Source organism: Macaca fascicularis, chromosome 15 (assembly GCF_037993035.2).
Source record: "Macaca fascicularis isolate 582-1 chromosome 15, T2T-MFA8v1.1".
NCBI classification, from domain to species: Eukaryota; Metazoa; Chordata; class Mammalia; order Primates; family Cercopithecidae; genus Macaca; species Macaca fascicularis.
Window position 1 is genome coordinate 43,906,585 of NC_088389.1, and position 19,838 is coordinate 43,926,422.

The 19,838-nt window shown below is 50.6% G+C and overlaps 1 protein-coding gene across 13 annotated transcripts in view; it reads right to left on the minus strand.

Annotated features, from left to right (window-relative positions):
- COL27A1 (collagen type XXVII alpha 1 chain) overlaps positions 1-19,838 on the minus strand; it is a 159,732-nt gene that overhangs the window by 105,906 nt on the left and 33,988 nt on the right. For 10 of the 13 annotated variants that reach the window (XR_012424444.1, XR_012424445.1, XR_012424446.1 and 7 more), the window contains exons 6-10: positions 13,703-13,756; positions 12,145-12,198; positions 3,041-3,085; positions 2,377-2,430; positions 1,893-1,937 (exon numbers count right to left, since the gene is read on the minus strand). Coding sequence is in view for 7 of the 13 variants with exons in the window: in XM_045373706.3 (XP_045229641.2) it covers positions 1,893-1,937; positions 2,377-2,430; positions 3,041-3,085; positions 12,145-12,198; positions 13,703-13,756 (252 nt within the window). In the remaining 6 variants the exon portion in view is untranslated. Of the gene's footprint in view, positions 1-1,892; positions 1,938-2,376; positions 2,530-3,040; positions 3,086-12,144; positions 12,199-13,702; positions 13,757-19,838 lie in introns of those variants that run through there. The other 3 variants (XM_005580979.5, XM_074016732.1, XM_074016731.1) reach the window with 3 other exon arrangements.

Genomic DNA, 19,838 nt, shown 5'->3' on the forward strand with positions numbered 1-19,838 from the left:
GCTGGGATTACAGGCGTGAGCTACCGCGCCCAGCCACGAGGAAGTATCATTACTCAGCCCCCTGTAGAGGTAAGACCATTTAGGCCCAGAGAGGTGAAGTAACTTGCCTAGGACCACACAGCTGAAATGTGGTAGAACTGGTATTCAAATTCAAGTCTTCTGAATCCCGGGCCTGGGCTCCTAACCACTCTGCATACTGCCTTCCCTCAAACAAGCAACACAGAGGCTCACAACCATCTCTCCTGCACTGGAAGGCCAAGAGGCCACTGAGCCTCCTTGTTGGCATCCAGCATGATTAATATCCATAATCTGAAAGAGTGCCATTTGCTACCATTCCAAATAGGGCTTATCTCCCAGATTTACAGGTGAGAAAATCATTGGCTCAGAGAGGCCCAGTGACTTGCCCAAGGTCCCACAGCTAGCTGAGGGCAAGGCAGGTCTCAAAGCCTGTCATCCCGATTCCAAAGCCTGCCCTCTGCCTACTTCAGAAATATGAGGCTGGTGGTGGCAGGGTTGGAAGGACAGCTTGAGTGACTCACTGCTCACCCAGGCTGCCCATCCAGGGCTGTGCGGCCTGTAAGAGACAGGAGTGCTGGGGCCGGACCAGTCCTCTCCTCCTATGTGGCTTTGAGATGCCACCGGCCTGGCAGGCAAGTCGAGCAATGCCAGATGTCAATAACATGCCCTGTCCTTCTGGCAGATCAGGAGATCAGGACTGGGGCTGGACTGAGAAGACCTTTCTCCCTGGGTTTAGGGGGTCCCTCTGGGGGCACAGCCCATGGGAGCAGCAGAATAAAGGAAGAGGTCCAGCATCCTGGGACAAGAGCCTCCTCAGGCCCTGCCTATCACAGTAGCCTCCTGGGGAATGCACCTACCAGCCCCCACTCCCGCCTCCCCATGCTCTCCTAACAGCCACCAGTCTGCTGCAGGGATTAGGGCTGAGACTGCAACCATTCTGTCCTCTCCCTCCTGCCAAAATATAAATAGCTTTGGCTCAGGAGCAAAGGATACATGATCTGTCCTGACCAAGGACTGTGTGACCCCATTCCTGAGCATTCCTTGAGAGGCAGCAAGTCCAGGCCTCAGAACACCTGGGTCCTCATCCCAGATCCACCTTAGGCATGCAGTGTAAGCTGGGGCTATCCAGGCCCCGCCATGAACCCAGTTTCTTTGTATGTAGAAGAGAGGATTCCATCACACCAGCTTTAAATCTTTCCAACTCCATTTACCCCATTCAGTCCACCCAGAACCTTCTCTGTCTTCCCACAACCCACATGGGAGTCCCCACCTGTTGGTCCCCTCCTGAGCTGTCAAGTCAGCTTGACATAACCAGGCTACAGGTACAGATGGACATCATGACCATGGTAAAGGTAGGCAAACTGAGGCTGATCACTACTCAGGGTCTGCTCCATGGGGGCCTTGAAGAAAGGGGAGATCTGGAAGCTCCACCAGGCTGCAGGCGTAGGTAGCATTCACACACCGGGTGCCCTCCAAGAAGAGTGGATCCCCCCAGCCCTCAGTTGGGAGCAGGAGGGAGGTCTCTGAAGATTCGACGACAAGCAATTCAAGTGGCCCATACTGGCTCTCTTGTAACTTGGGGATGAGCCAGGAGACACAGCAAACAAATGCCTAGTTGTTTGTAGCTGGACTGTGGCCAAACCCCAGCACAGTCTTTGCTGCCCAGACTTCTTGGCCATGGGGACCAAGCAGCTTACCTGGCTCAAGGGTCTCCCATCACCCAGCCCTCCTGCTGCCCCTCTGTTGTCCGGGAGCGCTCAGGTGGGAGGGCCTTGGCTCTCCTTATAGTTCTGACCTCCCATCAAGCCCACTGGCGGGACAGGTGATGCTCACCTAGAACCCCACCCATGTGGCACTGGCCAGGAACCACTTACCCTGCTGCCTTTGGGGCCGGGATCTCCTACCGGTCCAGGTAACCCCTGAAACACAAAACACAGAGGGGCAAGGACATATGGAGACGCTCTACCTGCTGCCAATCCTGGGGTGAGTCCTTCCTCTTTGGGGCCTCTGCTGCTCTCTTTGTAGAATGGGGGTGAGGTTAGATTAGCAGTCTTTGGCCTGACCCCCACATCCCCAGGATCCCAGGGAGGTGGCTGGTGGGTAGGAGGGATACTGAGTGGGAGGAGCCTCTGGAGCCCCAGCCCCACAGAATCAGACCTCCTCTTACTATGCAGCCTTATCCTGTGCCTGCAAAGACAGGCTTCCTTGGTCCAGCCCCCTGGAAAGTCCCCTCCTTAGGGTCCACCCAGCAGGTGCAGCTCCTTGGCCCCCAGCCCACCGCCTCCCTCTGCCTCGGGGCACCTGTGGCCATCTCCACATCACCATGGCCACAGAGCTTCCAGAAGCCATATACTGCACCTGCCTGCCAGGGTAACCTTTGGCCCCTGGGCTGCCCTCAGGTCCTGGCTGCCCCTGCAAAGGAACAGAGAGAAACATAAGGAAAGGAAAGACCCTGCCCGGCTCTGGGTCTGGGGACCCTAGGAGACTGGGGCTGGCAATGAACGAAGAGAGGGGCAGGAACGTGAGAGGGAACAGCAGGAAGGGTAGGGCCCCCAAGCCCACCCCTCTGTGAAACCAGTCAGACCAGCTCTGAGGGACAAAACCCCCTCTGCTTGCAGCCCAGGAATAAGAAATCACTGAGGAGGCCTGGCTGGTTCTCCCATGCTGGCAGGGCTGCTGTTTGACTTGGGCCAGGCCAGCCAAAATTCCTGCAAACCCCGTGGTGGCGTGTATAATATCCCCTAACATCGCCCGGAACAGGCCAGCTATTCATGGCTCCAACTGGCGTCGCGCGGCTCATGCCAACATCAGGCCGGCATGGACTCTGGCTCTTTTGGGCAAATGTGGCTGGGGGAGAGAGGTGGGGTGGGCTGGAGTGGGCTGGAGGCCCCAGCAGGGTGAGGGGCAGAACAGCCTGGCTCTAGGCTGGCTCACAGAGCAGGATCTAGGGAGGGGGCCAGAGACAGGTAGGGGCTGGGAGGAGGGACAGCGACCAGGGCAGGGCTGAGGCTGAGGCCCTCACCTGTTCTCCGGGGTGCCCTGCCGGTCCAGGATAGCCCTTGTGTCCCTGTAGGGGGAAGAAGCTGCATCAGGCAGGGAGGACACATCTGGGCCTGGAAATTGCAAGGGCCCAGCCTCCCGGCCTGCTCTGTTCAGCACCGTATGTACTGTGTCCAGGATGGAGCGTGCGCTCAGTAAGCGCTCCCCAGATGGATGCAGATACCATGTGACGGTTCGCATATTCCCAAGGTTTTCTCTCTGCTCCCAGTGGCTCTTAGGCAGAGGACATCATGGGGGTCATTCACTGCTCTGGCAGAGGTGGTGAGACGAACTGGAACAGAGCAACTGTGACCAAGAGACGGTGTATCGCAACCATTCCTTCTGAATCCAGAGACAAGGTGAGACCATCTCTCAGGTATGGACTTGTCAATGGAGGAGTAGACTGAGTAGGACTCGAGGTCTGGAACGTGCTGAGCAACCACATCGCACGTGATGCTGGGATTCCCTCCCCTGTCAGGACCTGCCCCTTCTCATAAAGCCCCCATCACAGGCCTTGACCACATATATTAACCCAAATAGCTGTTTCCCTTCTCCCACTGGCCCCAGCTCCTATTCCAGGGAGGAATAGGCCACCCAGATACTAATGAGAAGGACTCTGGCAACGCCCCAGTACCAACTTTGACCCTCTGTCCTGATGGCCCAAAGACCATGGTGTAAGGCATGTCCAGGCCAGGCCTCTGGGTGGGTGGAGAGAACCAAGCTGAGTGTGTGCTTTCAGGTGGCACGAGGTATAATCACCTGAGCCATTTCATAAGAGTAAGGAGGTTTCCAAAGGAAACCTCACACTTCAAGTTTCCATCAGCTGGGGGGGCTTCCACTGTACACAGGTTAGCCACACTTATCCATGTTAGACCCTTTTATGCAGGGAGCTCTGGGATTGGTTTAGATACTGTCCCTAACTTACTATGCAACTTTGGGTGGGTTACTATCCTTCTCTGAACTTCAGATTAGGGAGTTAGAACTCTGATCCCCTTCAGCTCTGATGTTTTAGAGGCCCAGAGTTTGAAGACTCCTCCAGAGTCTAAAATACACACACCAGACTAGGACACACACACGCCCGCATGCACGCTCAAACCTGTAGACCTTCTCTATGCGCTGCCATTTACCCAGGACTACATGCATAACAGATGACTTCATCTACTCCTTCCAACAGTCAGATGAGCTGGGGTGGGGGGGTGACTGTCATCTCCATTTCACAGAGGAGAACACTGAGTCTCACAGAACTGAAGATGCCTGCCCTGAGTCCCATTGCTAACAAGCCACAGGCACTCACTACCAGATCCTTCTGACATCTGGAGCCACACTGGGAACCTTGCAAACATCCCCAGACATGTGCAGCTCCATGCACACGCACAAACACACACAGGCATACACACTCAACACCCCCCATCGGCCCCCAGGAGGTGGGGACTCTTCATTATAAACAGCAGAGTCAGTTTGATCTAAGAGGTCTGGAGAGTTTACAAGCATTCTTTCTGCACCTATTCATGTCTCAAGAGCCCTCAGTGACATGATTGCATCTCAGATCCAGGGGCCTATGGAGATTGATGCAACAAGGTTGGGTGAGATTCTTCTAGCTGGGGCGTGTACTCTTTTCCCCAGTGGGCAAACCGGGGCATACAACCTCTTGTTTCAGACCCATCTGGATTCCAGTGCTGCTCTACTAACTGGCTGTCTGGGTGACCCAAAGCCAATGACTTCACCTCCGAGAATCTTGTTTTCCTCAATTATAAAATGGGGCTACAAAGTTGGAGCAAGGATGGCAAGATAGAAAGTGTGTAAAGCGCAGTATTTGGCATTGGATTCAAGGGTGCTGTAGAGGTTAGCTGCTGTTATAATCTTCATTTTTCATTCATTCAATAAACATTTACTGAGTTTTCATGCTCCAGCCCCGTTCTAGGCACAGGAAGAATGAGACAGACAACATTCTTTGCCCTAAAGGAGTTTACATTCTAATTAAGGAGGTAAAAAACAAAGTGAACATAAAAATAACATCTGGGCTGCAAGGAGAGAGGAATGGGGAGTTGCTCAGTGGGTACAGTTTCAGTTTTGCAAGATGAAACATTTCTAGATATTGATTGCACAACAATGTACCTAATGCTATCGAACTGGACACTTAAAAATGGTTAAGATGGTAATTTTACATTATATGCTTTTTAACCACAATTAAAATAAAATCCTTTCAGAAACAGGCAGAAAATGTCTAGTAGTGATCAGTGCTGTGAAGAAAAGGAAGTAAGTTATGGACAGAGAATGCAGCACTGGGGAGGGACGGTGAATAGAGGATGGGATCAAGGAAGGCTGCTCTAAGGAGATGAATGGGATGAACACAGGGCCGGCTCCATGGACAAAGGCAGTGCAGGCAGAGGGAACAGCAAGTGCAAAGGGCCTGAGGCAAGAACGCCCTTGAGTGGCTTGGAGGGAACACAGGAAGGCCTGTATGACTGGAAGAGAATGGGCGAGAGAGTGAAGGATGGGGGTGGTTGGAGAAGCAGGAGGCCAGAGCATGCTGGTGGTGATGTGATGCAAAACCACAGAAGCGCTTTGAGCAGGGAGGTACCGCGACAAGATGTAACTAACAGCCATGATCATCATTTTTCCACCTGGAGCTTGCAGATGAGGAAGAACAAGTGAAACCTTTTCCCAGTGAAGAGCTGAATGGAGCCTTGCACTCTTGGTTGTGTGACTCTGTATGGGTAATTATCCTCTCTGAAGCTCACTCTGTCATATTCTACCTGCCTGCAAAGATCCAATGGAGTAACAGGACAAGAACCCCAAGAGAACCATAATGTGGGGTCCAGGGGGCCCTTGGCCATCACCAGCTCCTGTGGCTTCATCTGCAGTCACAAGAACCCTGCTGAAAACCAATTCTTCAGCCCCCATACCTCCCCACAAAGGAAGCAGAGGCATTTCTCCAGTGAAATCCCAGGAGAAGATTTCCAGTAAACCCTCTTACTCAGGATGCAGCTAAATGGAAGTGAATGACCATCACCGGCAGGCACGGTGGCAGGCCCTATGCCTGGCTCAGCACTGAAGCCTTCATATTTCAGTTTACGGACTCCTTGCTATCACCCCTAGAAGGCAGAAATTACCATACACATTTGCCAGTTGAGGAAACTGATGTTCAGAGAAGTAAAGAGACTTCGTTGAGGCCACACAGCTTTCTAGGGGCAGCGCCAGGCCTGTGACTCCAATCCCCCACATCCTTAGCCATCAAAAAGCATGGGATGAGACACGCTCACTGAGGCCTAAGGCCTGCCTAGAAGAGCCACAAAGCCACTCAAGGAGAGATCCCCTTATAGATGCCCTCCCTGGAATGAAAGTTTCACATCATTGCAGCATTATTCAGGCAGAGGTCGGTCATGAAACCCTGGAATAACTGAGTTGAAAGGGACCTAAACCATTAGTTTGGCAATCTCCTTTTTCATTGGACAGACTGAGAAACTGAAGCTCAGAAAGGGGAAGGGACTTGTCCAAAGTTACCTAGCAAGTTATGGCCAAGCCAATACTTTTCCCCGGACTCCAGACCCACTGGGATATACAATTTCTAGGTATCTCTTGATCAAGGGACCCTGAAGGGCCTTGAACATTGCCATGAACACCGCAGTTTCTCCTGGATGGCCAGGAGCAGCAGAGCGAGCATAGCCAAGGTGGGAGGTAGGAGGCAGGAGGTGCTTATGCTCCCTGGAAGCATCTTAACAATGTTTACCAAGCTGGGGCCGGCAAATAGCTCCAAATGACAGGGCCCCAGACCTGCAAGAATCTAAACCATTATCTTGTGCTGCGCCCCACCAATTATGGGGCGGGTGCTGACCGCAAGGTGGGCCCGTGGGCAGTGACTTTCCAGTTTGTGATCGGTGCCTGACTGGCACTAAGGGAGAGGGAATGTTTCGGGGAGCTCCAGGGACCGTGGTGTCTGCAAGGGGCCTCTGGCTGCCCAGCAGGCGGGTCTCCACAGGACCTGTGTTTATAATAGAACTCGGTCTATATTTTGGTTTGGGAGCCAGATTAATCATTGCTTACAATGCGCAAGGAGAAACCAGACATCACCTCACTGTTGCTACAGACCGTCTCCCCGTCTGGCTGGGCTGCTTTCTGGGCTTTGGGCAGGGAGGGGAGGGGTCCTGTCCTTGCCTGGGGGTCCTAGGGACCAATATGTACTCAGACATCGGCTGTCCACCCAGGCTCCACCTTGGCCTGAGCAAGGCCTCAGCTCCTGTTGTAATTGAGCTGAAACTCACCAAGCTTGCTTAGCTCTCTGTGAATCTCTGCTGAACTTCCCTACCTCCTGGGCAGCCCACACCCCAAACTGGGCCATCAGCAGGACATAAAGAATCAAAGAGTGAGAAACATATGACTAGAGTAGAGGGTCTTATTATGTGATGCTGGACAAGGTGCCTCTCTGGGCCTCAGTTTCCCCAGCTGGCCTCTCCAAGTGTCCTGTGGGCTCAGAAACTGTAGGATTCCAAAGTCTGTGGCTAGTCTAAAAGCACAGTCCATCATGACACAGTCAGGTGTCTGACACCAAACTCTGCTCCGTGGATACCTGAGACCGCTCCAGGCAAGAAGGTATATTTTCTGTATGGCTTATTCATTTATCCAGTTGTTCCTTCACCAAACAAATGTCTGCTGAACCCCAGCAATGACCAAGACCCTGTGTTAGGCACTAGAGATACACCAATGAACAGAAAAAATTCTCTACCTTCTAGAAGGGGATGTGGGCATTAAATGCATTTTAAGTGCAATGAAGGAGAATGCTAGAAGAATATAGATGCACCCAGCCACAGGAGGCGGCATTATAAACTGAGGCTTGGGGGAGGAGCAGGGCTTGGACAGGAGACACAGGATGGGATAGGAGGGATGCCAGTGGGTATGGGCTGTAGAAGCAGGGGAGCCTGGAGAAGTTTCTCAGGGGGAACTATATGGAATTGGGGGTACCACACTCAGGCAGAATCGGGAGTTCACAGAAAGGCTGGAGATCGTCTCAGGTGGCCTCAATCACATTTCCCCAGACACACTTCCAGATGACCGCTGTGCTCTCCCATTTTATTACAGCTTCCCACAGATAATGGCCAACTCAGGCAGCATTCCTGCTGGGGGCAGGGTGGGGGCAACAGGAGGGAACTGAGGGGAAATCAGGCTGGAGAGAAGCAAGTCAGGTTTTGATTTGAGTAGCAGTTTTGTTCCATGCATCATGTCTATCTGGGGCAGTATGGTAAGAAAGATTCAGGGGCTGTCTCGGGGCTTGGCCAGAAAGATCAATTCGTGATGCTTGCCAGAGGGGAGGAGCGAGGGAGGTGAATGTGGTCAGCACTGCGCTAAGCCCCAGTGGGGAAACAAAGATGAACGGGTTGGGTTCTGTCCTCTGTCCAGTCTAAGCAATGTGTCGACACTAGTGGGTTGCCCACTAGCCCAAAGAGGCTGAGAAGGGAGGCCAAATGGTCAGAGAAGGGAGGGGTGACTTCTGCCTGGAGGTGCTGGGGAGTGCTCTTGGAGAAGATGCTGTTCTCTAAGAACAGAGCCAAGGGGCAGCCACATGAGGATAAGTGTGGAGGAGAGTGCATGCCTGGGGAGGGCACAGCAGAAGCAAACACAGGGAGGCAGGAAGGCCCAGGGTACACGGGATTGGATGGGGCCAGGGTTTCTACACAGCAGGGGGCAGGGAGGCAGGAAGGCCCAGGGTACATGGGATTGGATAGGGCCAGGGTTTCTATACAGCAAGGTTTCTCAACCTTGACTTTGTGGGCTGGACACATCTTGTATGTGTATGGGAGGGAAGGGTTATCTTGTGCATTGCAGGATTTTTAGCAGTATCTCTGGCTTCTACTCATCAGAAGCTAATAGCACCTCCCTCCCAGTTGTATGTAACGGCCAAAAATCTCTCCAGACATTGCCAGCTGTTCCCCAGGGGGGCAAAATCACCCCAAGTTGATAATTACTGGTCTCTAGGAAAGAAGGCAAGAGAGTTAGATGAGAGAGAGCATGGGAGGTGCAAATGGAGTTCTGGCAGCCTTCTTGGCTAGCGGAGGGCGGTTAGCTGGAAACTAGCAAAATGACTAGCACTACCAGATGGGCAAGACCTTCTTCAGATGCTTCTCTTCATGATCATGATCACTATTCATTCATTGCATAAATGCATACAAAGTGCCTGCCGTGTACCAGCCCTGTGCTGAGTGCAGGGATATTCCATCTCATTTAATCCTCCCAACCACCTCATGATGCAGCTGAGGCCCAGCAAGCTGAGGCGACTTGCCCAAGCTCACACAGCAGGAGAGCGACAGAGCAGGGATTCCACCCAGGTCTATCTAACCTGGTTTGCGTGTCTTCCTCACCTTGGGAACTGGCCCAGCAAAGTCCTTCCACAAGCATCTCAGGCAGTGGCAGAGAAACAAACCTTCTCAGGCAGGCAGGCTCTTTTTAACTGGATGGACACTGTCTTGTCTGAGAAACTGTTTCAGTCAGCCTTGTGGTGACAGAAAGGGCCTGAGGGTCAGAAGACCTGGGTTCAAATTCTAGCCCTGCAGCTTAGAAACCCATGGAAGGTATTTCCATTAAATTGGTGCCTCTCATTCTTCGCTGCAAGTGGGAACCACCTGGAGGCCTTTTAGAGCTACTGATGCCTGAGTCCCACTCAGACCAACTGAGCTAGAATCACCGCGATGGGGCCTGAGCTCCCTAGCTGGGAGCCACTGCTGTAGACTGCAGTCTCCAACCAAAACTCCCTTTCTCTTGCTGATTTTTCTCCATAGTCCTTTCTGTCTTACAGTGTACCTTTTATTTTTACTGTTTTTCTTTGTATTATCTGTCTCCCCACCCCCAACCAGAAGGCAGGTCCCAGGAATTTTTGTCCATTCAGCTCAGTGGCTGGCACATTACAGGCATTCAATAATTTCTGTTAAATAAATGAAAACATAGGATTATCCATGTTGCCTCAGAATGACACAAAAATTCAATGTGCTGGTGATCACGAAGAGGAAGCTGACCTCACCTCTTATCCACTCACCTCCCTTCTCCCCTCAAGGCTTCCCACAAGAAATAACGCAGAAAAGCCACACTACAGGATCAGAGCCAAGTGGCTGCTGTTGTCACCAAAGACGTGGGTGATAGGAGAGACCACCTACAATGGTGGCCCCAGGCACATTGCCCATGGCAGTAGTTCTCTTCTCTGATCCCTGCCACTGGTCAGGGGTCTCTGCCTTGGGACCTGAGCTCCCCGACGCTTCACCCAGCACCCTCTGTGAGTGGGTGACGCCAGCCTGCCACACACCGAACTCTACTGTGCGTGTCTAGGCCAGGGCCAGAGGGGAACTCAGAGCAACTGGCTTTGCCAAATAGTTTTCCAGCTGCACAGTGGCTCTTCGTTAACTTGGAGAAGCTGCCTCTCCCTGCTCAGGTGAGCTGGTTCCTCTTGGTTGGGGGTCCTTGGCCCCCTGGACATCTGCTTAATGCAAGGAGCCCTGGCACCCCGGGCAGGAGCTGGTTCCAGTCTGGTTTCCCTATCTCCTGTCACCTCTGCTAGGCTGCCACCCCCATGCAGAACAAGATCACCAGAGACTGCTTTATGAGCTGGGACCGGAAAGAGCCTTTTCCACTCACACCTCATCCATCAGAAAGCGCTAGAGCCCAGAGGGGAAGGAAGTGGGGAGTGCGAGTCCCTCTGTGTTCTCTGAGCCAGAAAAGACCATATTTCCCAGCTCACAAACAGCCACTGCTTCCAGGGTAGGCCTCTCAGGTTGGAGGTATGGCCTGCTCTGGCCATGGGGAAGGGAATGAGGGAACAAGATCCTGCAAGGCCCCCTGTGTCATGGGGCTCTCAAGGCAAGAACTGGGTGGAGCTGGGAGACACCCCAGCTGTCCAGATGAGAGCCAGATGGCCTAGAGAGAGTTCAGCTGTGGCCACAGCCGGGAGCCAGGGCAGAAGCTTAAGAAACAGTGGTAGGCCGATGCATTCACCAGATAATCCATCAGCAGTTGGGGATTTTCTTGGAAAAAGCAATTGATCCTTAACCTGCATTGCCTTCCCCCCATTTCCTGAATACCTGCTATGCACAGGCTTCATGCTAGGTTCAGTAGGAAGAGCAACAAACCAGATTTGCACACCCTGGTTGGTGAGGCACACCTGGTAGCTCAAATTAACTAAGCCAAGACAGCTTAAGTGTCCTTGAGCAGAGAGGATCCTCCTGGCGTGAAGCTGAGTGCTCCAGGAGGACTCCCGAGAGTAGGCACAACTAGAGTAGAGTCTTGAAGGAAGGGAGACACAGGCTGGAGGAGTCACAGAAATCCAGGGGGACTGTAAGCTATAGACCCACTACCTAGGAAATGCCAGTCTTTTCCCCACACAGGTGTTTGGACAGGTAACTCCCCAGCATGGCTGAAATGGGGATGGGATGCGGGTGACATAACAGCCAGGAAGGTACAGAGAACCCACTGCCTCTCCACATCATTCCCCTTCCCCTGCAGGGCATCAGCGACGGCCACATAGTAGACTCTGAGAGCTCATTGACTTGCCCAAGGTCACCCAACCAGGAAACGGCAGAAGGGGGAATAGAACCCAGGTCCAACTGACCACAGGGTCCACTCCCTCAACTTCTCTGCTCCAGGCCTTGCTCCTGGTCACACAGCCCCAGACTGTGCAGGGTCAGAGATGGGGATCATTGTCTCCATCTCATGTAGGAGAAGGCTGAGGAGCAGAGACAGGACTTGCAGGCCCAAGGCAACTCAGCCAGTGGGCGGTGGAGCCAGGGCCAGCACAGGGTACTCCATCACCACAAGCTTTCTTGAAGGTGGTCTCCCTGGGAGCAGCTTGGCCCCCAAAAGGAAGTACAGCAAACCAAGGATACTTCTTATGCTACCTCATTAACCACGGTGGGAGGCACCTACTGCAAGCCAAGGGATTCCCTGCCCCCAACAGGCATAACCCTTGGAAAGCTCTCTCCCATGTGCCCTGTGCCCAGGAGAGCTGGGCTGGGGCTGGGGAGAGGCAGGTGGGCCCACAGCTCTCCTGCCTGAAACCTGGCTTGCTAGGAGGCCCACTGCACAAGGCAAAGCATCAAAACCAAACAGTACCTTTCGTCCCGGAGGTCCTGGATTCCCGGACAGCCCAGGCAAGCCCATGTCGCCCTGCAAGACACAGACAAGGCGGGTGAGGCAGGAACACGGGAGCAGAGACACGCTGCTACACTACAAAACTGGAATTGTAACTTCCAATGGCTGGTTATTTCCAAATGAGATTCATGGAGTACTAGAGGCCTCAGAGGAGACTCGGGTGCTGCCCAGCAAGAAGAGTGGGTGGTGTACCCCGCCCTTTCCCCACTCAACTCAGCCGCTCCGTCTGATCTATTTTATATACTGGGCTTCAGCAGAAGACACCACTTGAAGAACGGGTTCCGATACTAAAACCATGTTTGAAAACTGTTCCAGAGGACATGTGCCTTATCGGTCCCATATCAATCAGTCATCTCTCCCTGCAGTCCTGAGACACCTTCTCATTGCTGGGCATGCCGCTGGCCAAGCAGGGGGACATTTCTGCCACCACCCCAAGACCTGAGAATAGGCCACGCAGGAGCAGGAGAGAAGCCTGGGCTCCCGGGTGCCGATCTCATTTTGCCACTTACCAGCTGCATGACCTCCAGCAAGCCACCCCTGCCTGGGCCTCCGTTTTCTCATCTGTAAGCTGGGCCCATCTGCCCTTGGCTCATGGGGTTCTGATGGGGGTCAAGTGGTGGTATATGGGAACACTCTCCTGGGACCCTGGGTCACCCAGTAAATACGTGCTAAGGGCAAACACCTAGCAGTGAGGATGTGAAGCAATAAGCCACCCGTGTCTTGGGGAAATCAAAGAAAGCAGCCAATTCTAGGTGCCTTTAAGCACAGGAGGCTGGGCTGAGAAGCAGTGTTCAATCCGTTGGGATGGCTCTAGGGCTGTGTCCAGAAGGAAGCCAGGCAGACCTGGGCATTGCTTGCAGGGTGTCTGTGCCTAGAAGACTGACACATTGGACAATCTCATGTGGAGTTCTGGGCTCCCCTCTTCCCATCTGTCCTGCACTCTCTCCAAGTCCCTTGCTCAGTTTATGGGGTGGATGCTTCAGAGATGGATGAAAGCCTTTAGCCAAAGTGTTTTACCTTCTGCAGGCAAACCTGGTTTCATAGCCCTTCAGAGTTAGGGAGCCCTGAATCTCCAGCCTCCTAGAAATCCACAGACCCGTCTGCTGGAGTTAACCTCAGGAAAGGCTTTGAGTGTCTATGGGAAGCTTCCTGGCCATGTGCTACCAAGAAACTTCTGGATGCCCACGGTCACCTAGCAGGCCCTGCAGAAAGCCATGCAGGACATTAGGCAAAAGGACATCCACCAAGAGTGTGTCCATAGGAGAAAATCTTTTGTCAGTTGTGTTGGCTGCACTTTGGAAAGAAGGTGGCTGGGAATAACCTTGGGTGGGTTTGGTGTTGAGAGAGGCTAAAGGGCTTCAAGGAAGAAAACCACACCACACCCTGACCATTCTAGATGTTCCCACCTCACTGCCTCTGCCATGCACGGCCTCTGCCAGGACGGCTAGCCGCAGAGTGTGGTGATTTCACTATTGTCCACTCCCCTCTTCCCTGAGAACTGGGGTCCCTGGAAACCTACCTTTGCCCCATCGTGGGCCTTTCCTGGTGAGAGCCCTGGGTCCCCTTTCTGTCCCTGAAACAAAAACAATTCCACTTTGGCCACCAAGTCATCTAGAGAGGATGTCTGTCTCCCCACAAACTCTGCTCAAAGCCCCGCTCCCTTGCTTAAATGCCTTCCCATCCATCCTCCCACTCACACACCTCCAGAGGGTCTTCTCCAATTCCACGACTCCCCTGCTCTAACACCTTCCATAGCTCCCCCTGACTGCAGGGTGACAAAGTCCAAATTCCTCCTTCTGCTATCCCAAGTCTTCTGTAATCCAACCCGTCCCAGGCATCCTATCTAGACTCTGCTCTCCTTTCAGCAGCCAAACCCACAGAGAGGGTCCCTCTGCTCTATCCTCAAACCACAGCCCACTCCCCAGCCATGTCCCACACTGTCCTGCCACCAGGCTGTTGCTCAGGCAGTCACCTGCACCTAGAAACCCTTTCTCCAACCATCATTAGCCAAACTACAAGCATTCTTCAGTTCACAGCTGGAATGTGTCCTCCACATCCTACTTATAGAGCTCTACGCCCATCCTCCAGGTGACCAGTCTCTGCCTGTGCACATGGCCAGGACTATCTCCTGGCTTGTTCCCCTGGGGCTCTCAGGGATTTCTGAGAGACATGTCCAAGAGGCATGTCAATACTTTTTGATTTTCCAGAATGTTGATATCCATCTCATTGGTTTCTACATGAGGTTCAATGCACGAACAGCCACTTACACGTGTGTACGGCCCTACGCAGTTGACAGTATCCCTCGCCTCACTAGATTCCTACAGTCTAGTGAGCCAAGGGAAGCATTATTCCTCCCATAATATATTTGGGAAAACTAAGGCCAGGAGAAGGAAAGGGACTGTCTAGGGCCTCAAGATGAGGCATTGGCAGAGCTGAGATTATAACCCTGATTGCGTTCCGGGATGCCCTGGCTCCAGCTGGGTTAGAATAGGCAGTAACTTGACGAGAAACTGACAAGCAGTGAGTCCCCAGTCAGAGGCAAGCACCCTTTGTTCCTAGCGTAGGGACAGTCCCTGTTGCACAGATCCTGGCTCCGGAGAGCTTGGGGCTCAGGAAAGGGGCCCACAGATTCACCAGCCGCGTCTCTCACGGGGTGCTCCTAGCTGCGGCTCCTCTCCTTTGGCCAAACCTGATCAGATGACTCAGGAAACAGCCCTGTGGAAAGTTGGTCCACCCTGTGTCACCTTCTAAGAGGTCCTAATCTTTGTCCCCATTCCTATCCCACCTTGAGCCCTCTCCCCTCCCTGCCTCAGCTGGGCCCAGAGTCAGAAGTCCTGGACCTGCCAGACTCACAGTGGGACCTCAGGCAAGTCACTGCACCTTCCTGAGCCTCAGCTCCCTCACCTTTAAAATGGGGACCACACACGCACACCCGCGCACACGCACACACATGCACGCGCGCACCCAAACACACAAACACACGCCAGCTTCCCAGGTTTCCAGGCAAGGAGCCAGTGGGATAATGACCGTGACACATGGGAGGGGTGGTTTGGGCAACTTTAATTAATCCCCACTTGGTTCTTTTCTTCGTTAGAACTCAGATGTTCCAAATCCTGACTCGGTCACCCTCCACCAGATATCACTGCATTCTGAACTAGAAAGTGCCTCTAGGAGGGAAAGGAATGAGCTTTTGCTGCTCACCTACTATGCACAGACACTGAGCTAGCCCCATTCTGTGCACCAACTCCTTTAGTCCTCATAGCACCCATTTGTTCCAAGGAAGGACAAAGGCAGGTTCAGAGAAGCCAAATCCCAGCCTGGGCTGGCGTTCCCTGGCAGGGAAGAGACAAAGGCTGAGTCTGTCCCCAGGCTAGGTCTGATTTCAAAGCCCCATTTGCAAATGGGAGACCTGGGTGCTTCTCCCACACTCCCCCTCCCCCCAGCTACCCAAGGCTAAAAGTCCCCAGAACCCCAACTCTGTCCACCTGGGCCCCTCTAGGTTGTATCTTCTGCAGAACCTCACCTCTGGGATTCACCTTGCACTGCAGCTGCTCCTCCTGGACCCCCTCCCACCCTGGGCTGTTCAGAAGCCCAGCTCAGTGCCTTTTATGTCCATGGTACAAGGCCAGGCCGAGGGCTACCGAGGATTCCAATGGCCAAAAAAGGACAGCAGCTCTTTCTCAGCCAGCCTGTGCCCACCTCGATCTGCAGCTGATAGAGGAGCTGGGCTTAACCAGCTTTCAGGACTGGGCCTTCATGTATCCTATTCTGTTATCTTACAAACAAAGGAAACTGAGATCCAAAATGATGACTTGTTCCCTGGCCAAGGTCCTTTCCCAGGGCATTTTAGTTATTGATGGATTTCTCTCTGCATTCTCAGCAGCCAGCACAGTGCTTGAGATGCAATGCCTGCCTGAGTATGATACCTCCAAGTACAGATGCTACAAGCCAAGTCTCAAGATGAACAGAAGGCAGGGAATGCCACAGTGGGGAACAGACACACTCGTGACCATGAGGGGCAAACCAGAGAAACCGGTGATGATGATAAACATTAATATTTACTGAGTGCTCTTCTAAGCCCTGGACACATATTAACTCATTTAATCCTCCAAATCCATAAGGCGGCAACGATTACTATCCCCCTTTTACAGAAGAGAAAGCTAAGGCACAGCAGGAATAAGTCACCTGTCCAAGGTCATACAATTTGAAAGTGGGATTTAGTCATTCTATTACAAAGATACATGCATGTATATATACATTGCAGCACTATTCACAATAGCAAAGACATGGAATCAACCTAAATGCCCATCAACAATAGAGACTGGATAAAGAAAATATGGTACATATACATCATGGAATACTATGCAGCCATAAAAAGGAATGAAATCATGTCATTTGCTGGGATATGGATGAAGAAGCCATTATCCTAAGCAAACTAATGCAGGAACAGAAAACCAAATACTGTCTGCTCTCACTCATAAGTGGGAGCCGAACAATGAGAACACATGGACGCATTGGGAAGGAACAACATACACTAGGGCTTGTCGGCGGCAGGGGAGTAGGGGTAGGGAGAGCATTAGGAAAAATAGCTAATGCATGCTGTGCTTAATACCTAGGTGATGGGTTGATAGGTACAGCAAACCACCATGACACATGTTTCCCTATATAACAAACCCACACATCCTGCACATGTGGCCCGAAACTTAAAATAAAAATTAAAAAAAAAAAAAAGAAAGTGGGATTTAGGTTCTTGCAGTCTGGTTCCAGAGCCTGAACTCTTTACATTTTGATATACTGCAGATGAAAAACTACAATCCAGTGGTAAGGGGAGGATAGGAAGAAACTGGAGAGAACTTCACCTAAACAGAGGTAAATCCTTAAAGGGAGTTACAGGTTTTGTAAGTTGAGGCTGGAAAAAGACCAGGAGGAACCAGATGAAGTGGCAGCTCAAGGGATGCTCAAGGTACCTCTAAATGGGTGAAGGTATGACTTCTGGGATAGAGCACACTATATGTCTTCCCAGCCAGGCTCCTGCAAATCTTCCAATAAGAAATATAAGTTATAGGCCGGGCGCGGTGGCTCAAGCCTGTAATCCCAGCACTTTGGGAGGCCGAGGCGGGCGGATCACGAGGTCAGGAGATCGAGACCATCCTGGCTAACACGGTGAAACCCCGTCTCTACTAAAAATACAAAAAACTAGCCGGGCGCGGTGGCGGGCGCCTGTAGTCCCAGCTACTCGGGAGGCTGAGGCAGGAGAATGGCGTAAACCCGGGAGGCGGAGCTTGCAGTGAGCTGAGATCCGGCCACTGCACTCCAGCCTGGGTGACAGAGCAAGACTCCGTCTCAAAAAAAAAAAAAAAAAAAAAAAGAAATATAAGTTATATACAAAGTCAGACTAATCATTTACACCTTCACAGGAACAAGAATCTTGTTGTCAGACCAGCTCTCCAGCCACTGAGCTTGTGTGACCGTGACAGAGCCTGTGTGACCTTGAGCAAGCCACTTTCCCTCTCTGTATGTGAAATGGCAGACTCTGCCTGGATTAGTTAACAGAGCCAGGTGGTACTAGAAGACAGATGGGAGCCTTAAGTGCCAAGAACATAGCAGGAATGGGAACTACGGTGAACACCTTTCCTGCAGGTTGGGTTGGGAAACAGAACAGAAGGCTCGGGTGGCTGAGGCCCAGAGATTGGGTGAGACAAGGGAGGAATAAATCACAAAAGATTTGGAAATTCTGGCTAGGCATGGTGGCTCATGCCTGTAATCCCAACACTTTAGGAGGCCAAGGAAGGAGGATCACTTGAGCCCAGGAGTTCTAGACCAGCCTGGGCAACAAAGTGAGACCATGTATCTACAAAAGCAAAAAATTTAGCTGGGTGTGGTGGTGCACACCTTAGTCCCAGCTACTTGGGAGGCTGGGTGGGAGGACTGCTGGAGTCCGGGAGGTTGAGGCTGCAGTGAGCTCTGATAGCACCACTGCACTCCAGCCTGGAGGACAGAGCAAGACCCTGTCTCAAACAAACAAATAAATTAATGAATATTGAGAAATTCCGGGCTGGAAGCCTCCTATATAAGCCATCCTTGGTCTCAGTATCCAGCACAGGGCCTGGCTCAGAGAAGTCATCATAAAATGTTTCACAAATGAGCAAATGAGTGAACAGAGTCTCAAGAGACAATGGTAGGGATAGGAATGGGTCAAATCTGGCTCCAGCCCCAGAACTTTCTCTGAATTTTCACCAGGCCTCCCACTGTCACTACGACTATTTTCATGGGTCTAGAAGTTCTGGACAATGCAATAAGGCAGGAAAAATAAATAAGAACTACTAATCTTTGAGGAAAATGAGACAACAATATGTTCTTTTCTGCAAATAATATGAATACCTATCTATAAAATCCAGGAGAACCAACTGAAATACTAATAGAATTAATAAGGCGATTTAGTAAGGGGATGGTTATAAATTAAATATAAAAATAAAAAAATACAAAAATTAATAGTTATTTTCACTAGATGAGAGTTATCTAGAAAATACAATGGGGAGAATATTCCATTCATGACAGCAGAAACTAAGTATAAACCTAATAAGAAATGTACAGGGCTTATGTAATAAAAACCATCAAAGTTTACTAAGAGACATTGTAGAACTTCAACCAAATAGGAAGACATGCCATATTTTTAGATAGAAAAATGTAATATTTTAAAGATGTTAATTCTTCCCAAATTAATATATGTATTTAATTACAATTCCAGTAAAAAGCCCAAGCGTTTTTTCAAGGAAATTGTTAAGATAGGCATAAGGTTCATCTGACAGAATAAATAGCCAGAAATGTTTTAAATAAAGAGAAGAAGAAGGATACATAGTACAAAGATAGTAAATGTCATATAATTGGCATTTTACTAGCATAAAAATAAATAAACAATGAAACATAATACAATGGCTTGTATTAGATCCTTGTCTATTATAGAGTAACCAGTGGAGGAAAGATGTTTAACAAGTGGTTAACTATTGGAGGAAAAATAATGCTGGAACCCAACTTCATTTCCACCACCCCCATTAAGATGAATTCCAGATGATTTAAATTTTTTAAGAGTACAAGAGATATTATGAAATGACAAGGAATATAATTGAATACCTATCTGATCTTAAAACAGGAAAAACATTTCTAGGTATAAAAGCAAAATAAAGAACCACAGATTTTACAGATCAATAGAGCCCTCCTGAGATTATCTGACATATTTTTTAAAAGGATAACATTTCTATTCGTGAAAATCATCATGAATACTCTTAAGAAGCAAACAACAAACTAGAAAATATTTGTAAGGTGAACAAAGCCTTAATAACCTCAAAACAATGCTTACAAACCAATAACAAATGGCAACATCCCAACCTCCCAAAATAAACCAACTCATAAGTGGTGAAGTACAAATGGAAAAGAGATTTAAGAAAAACATACATCTCATAGATGATCAATGAAGTGAAAATGATAATAAATTATCTTCTTTTAAAAATATCTTCCTTTAATGCTAGCAGGAGCATAAATCAGTTTAACCTTTCCAGAAGGCAATTTGCTAATAAAATAACAGCTAAACACTCATATGTCTCTCATGTGCAAGGCATATGATAAATCATTTGCATATATGTGTATATTGCATGTGT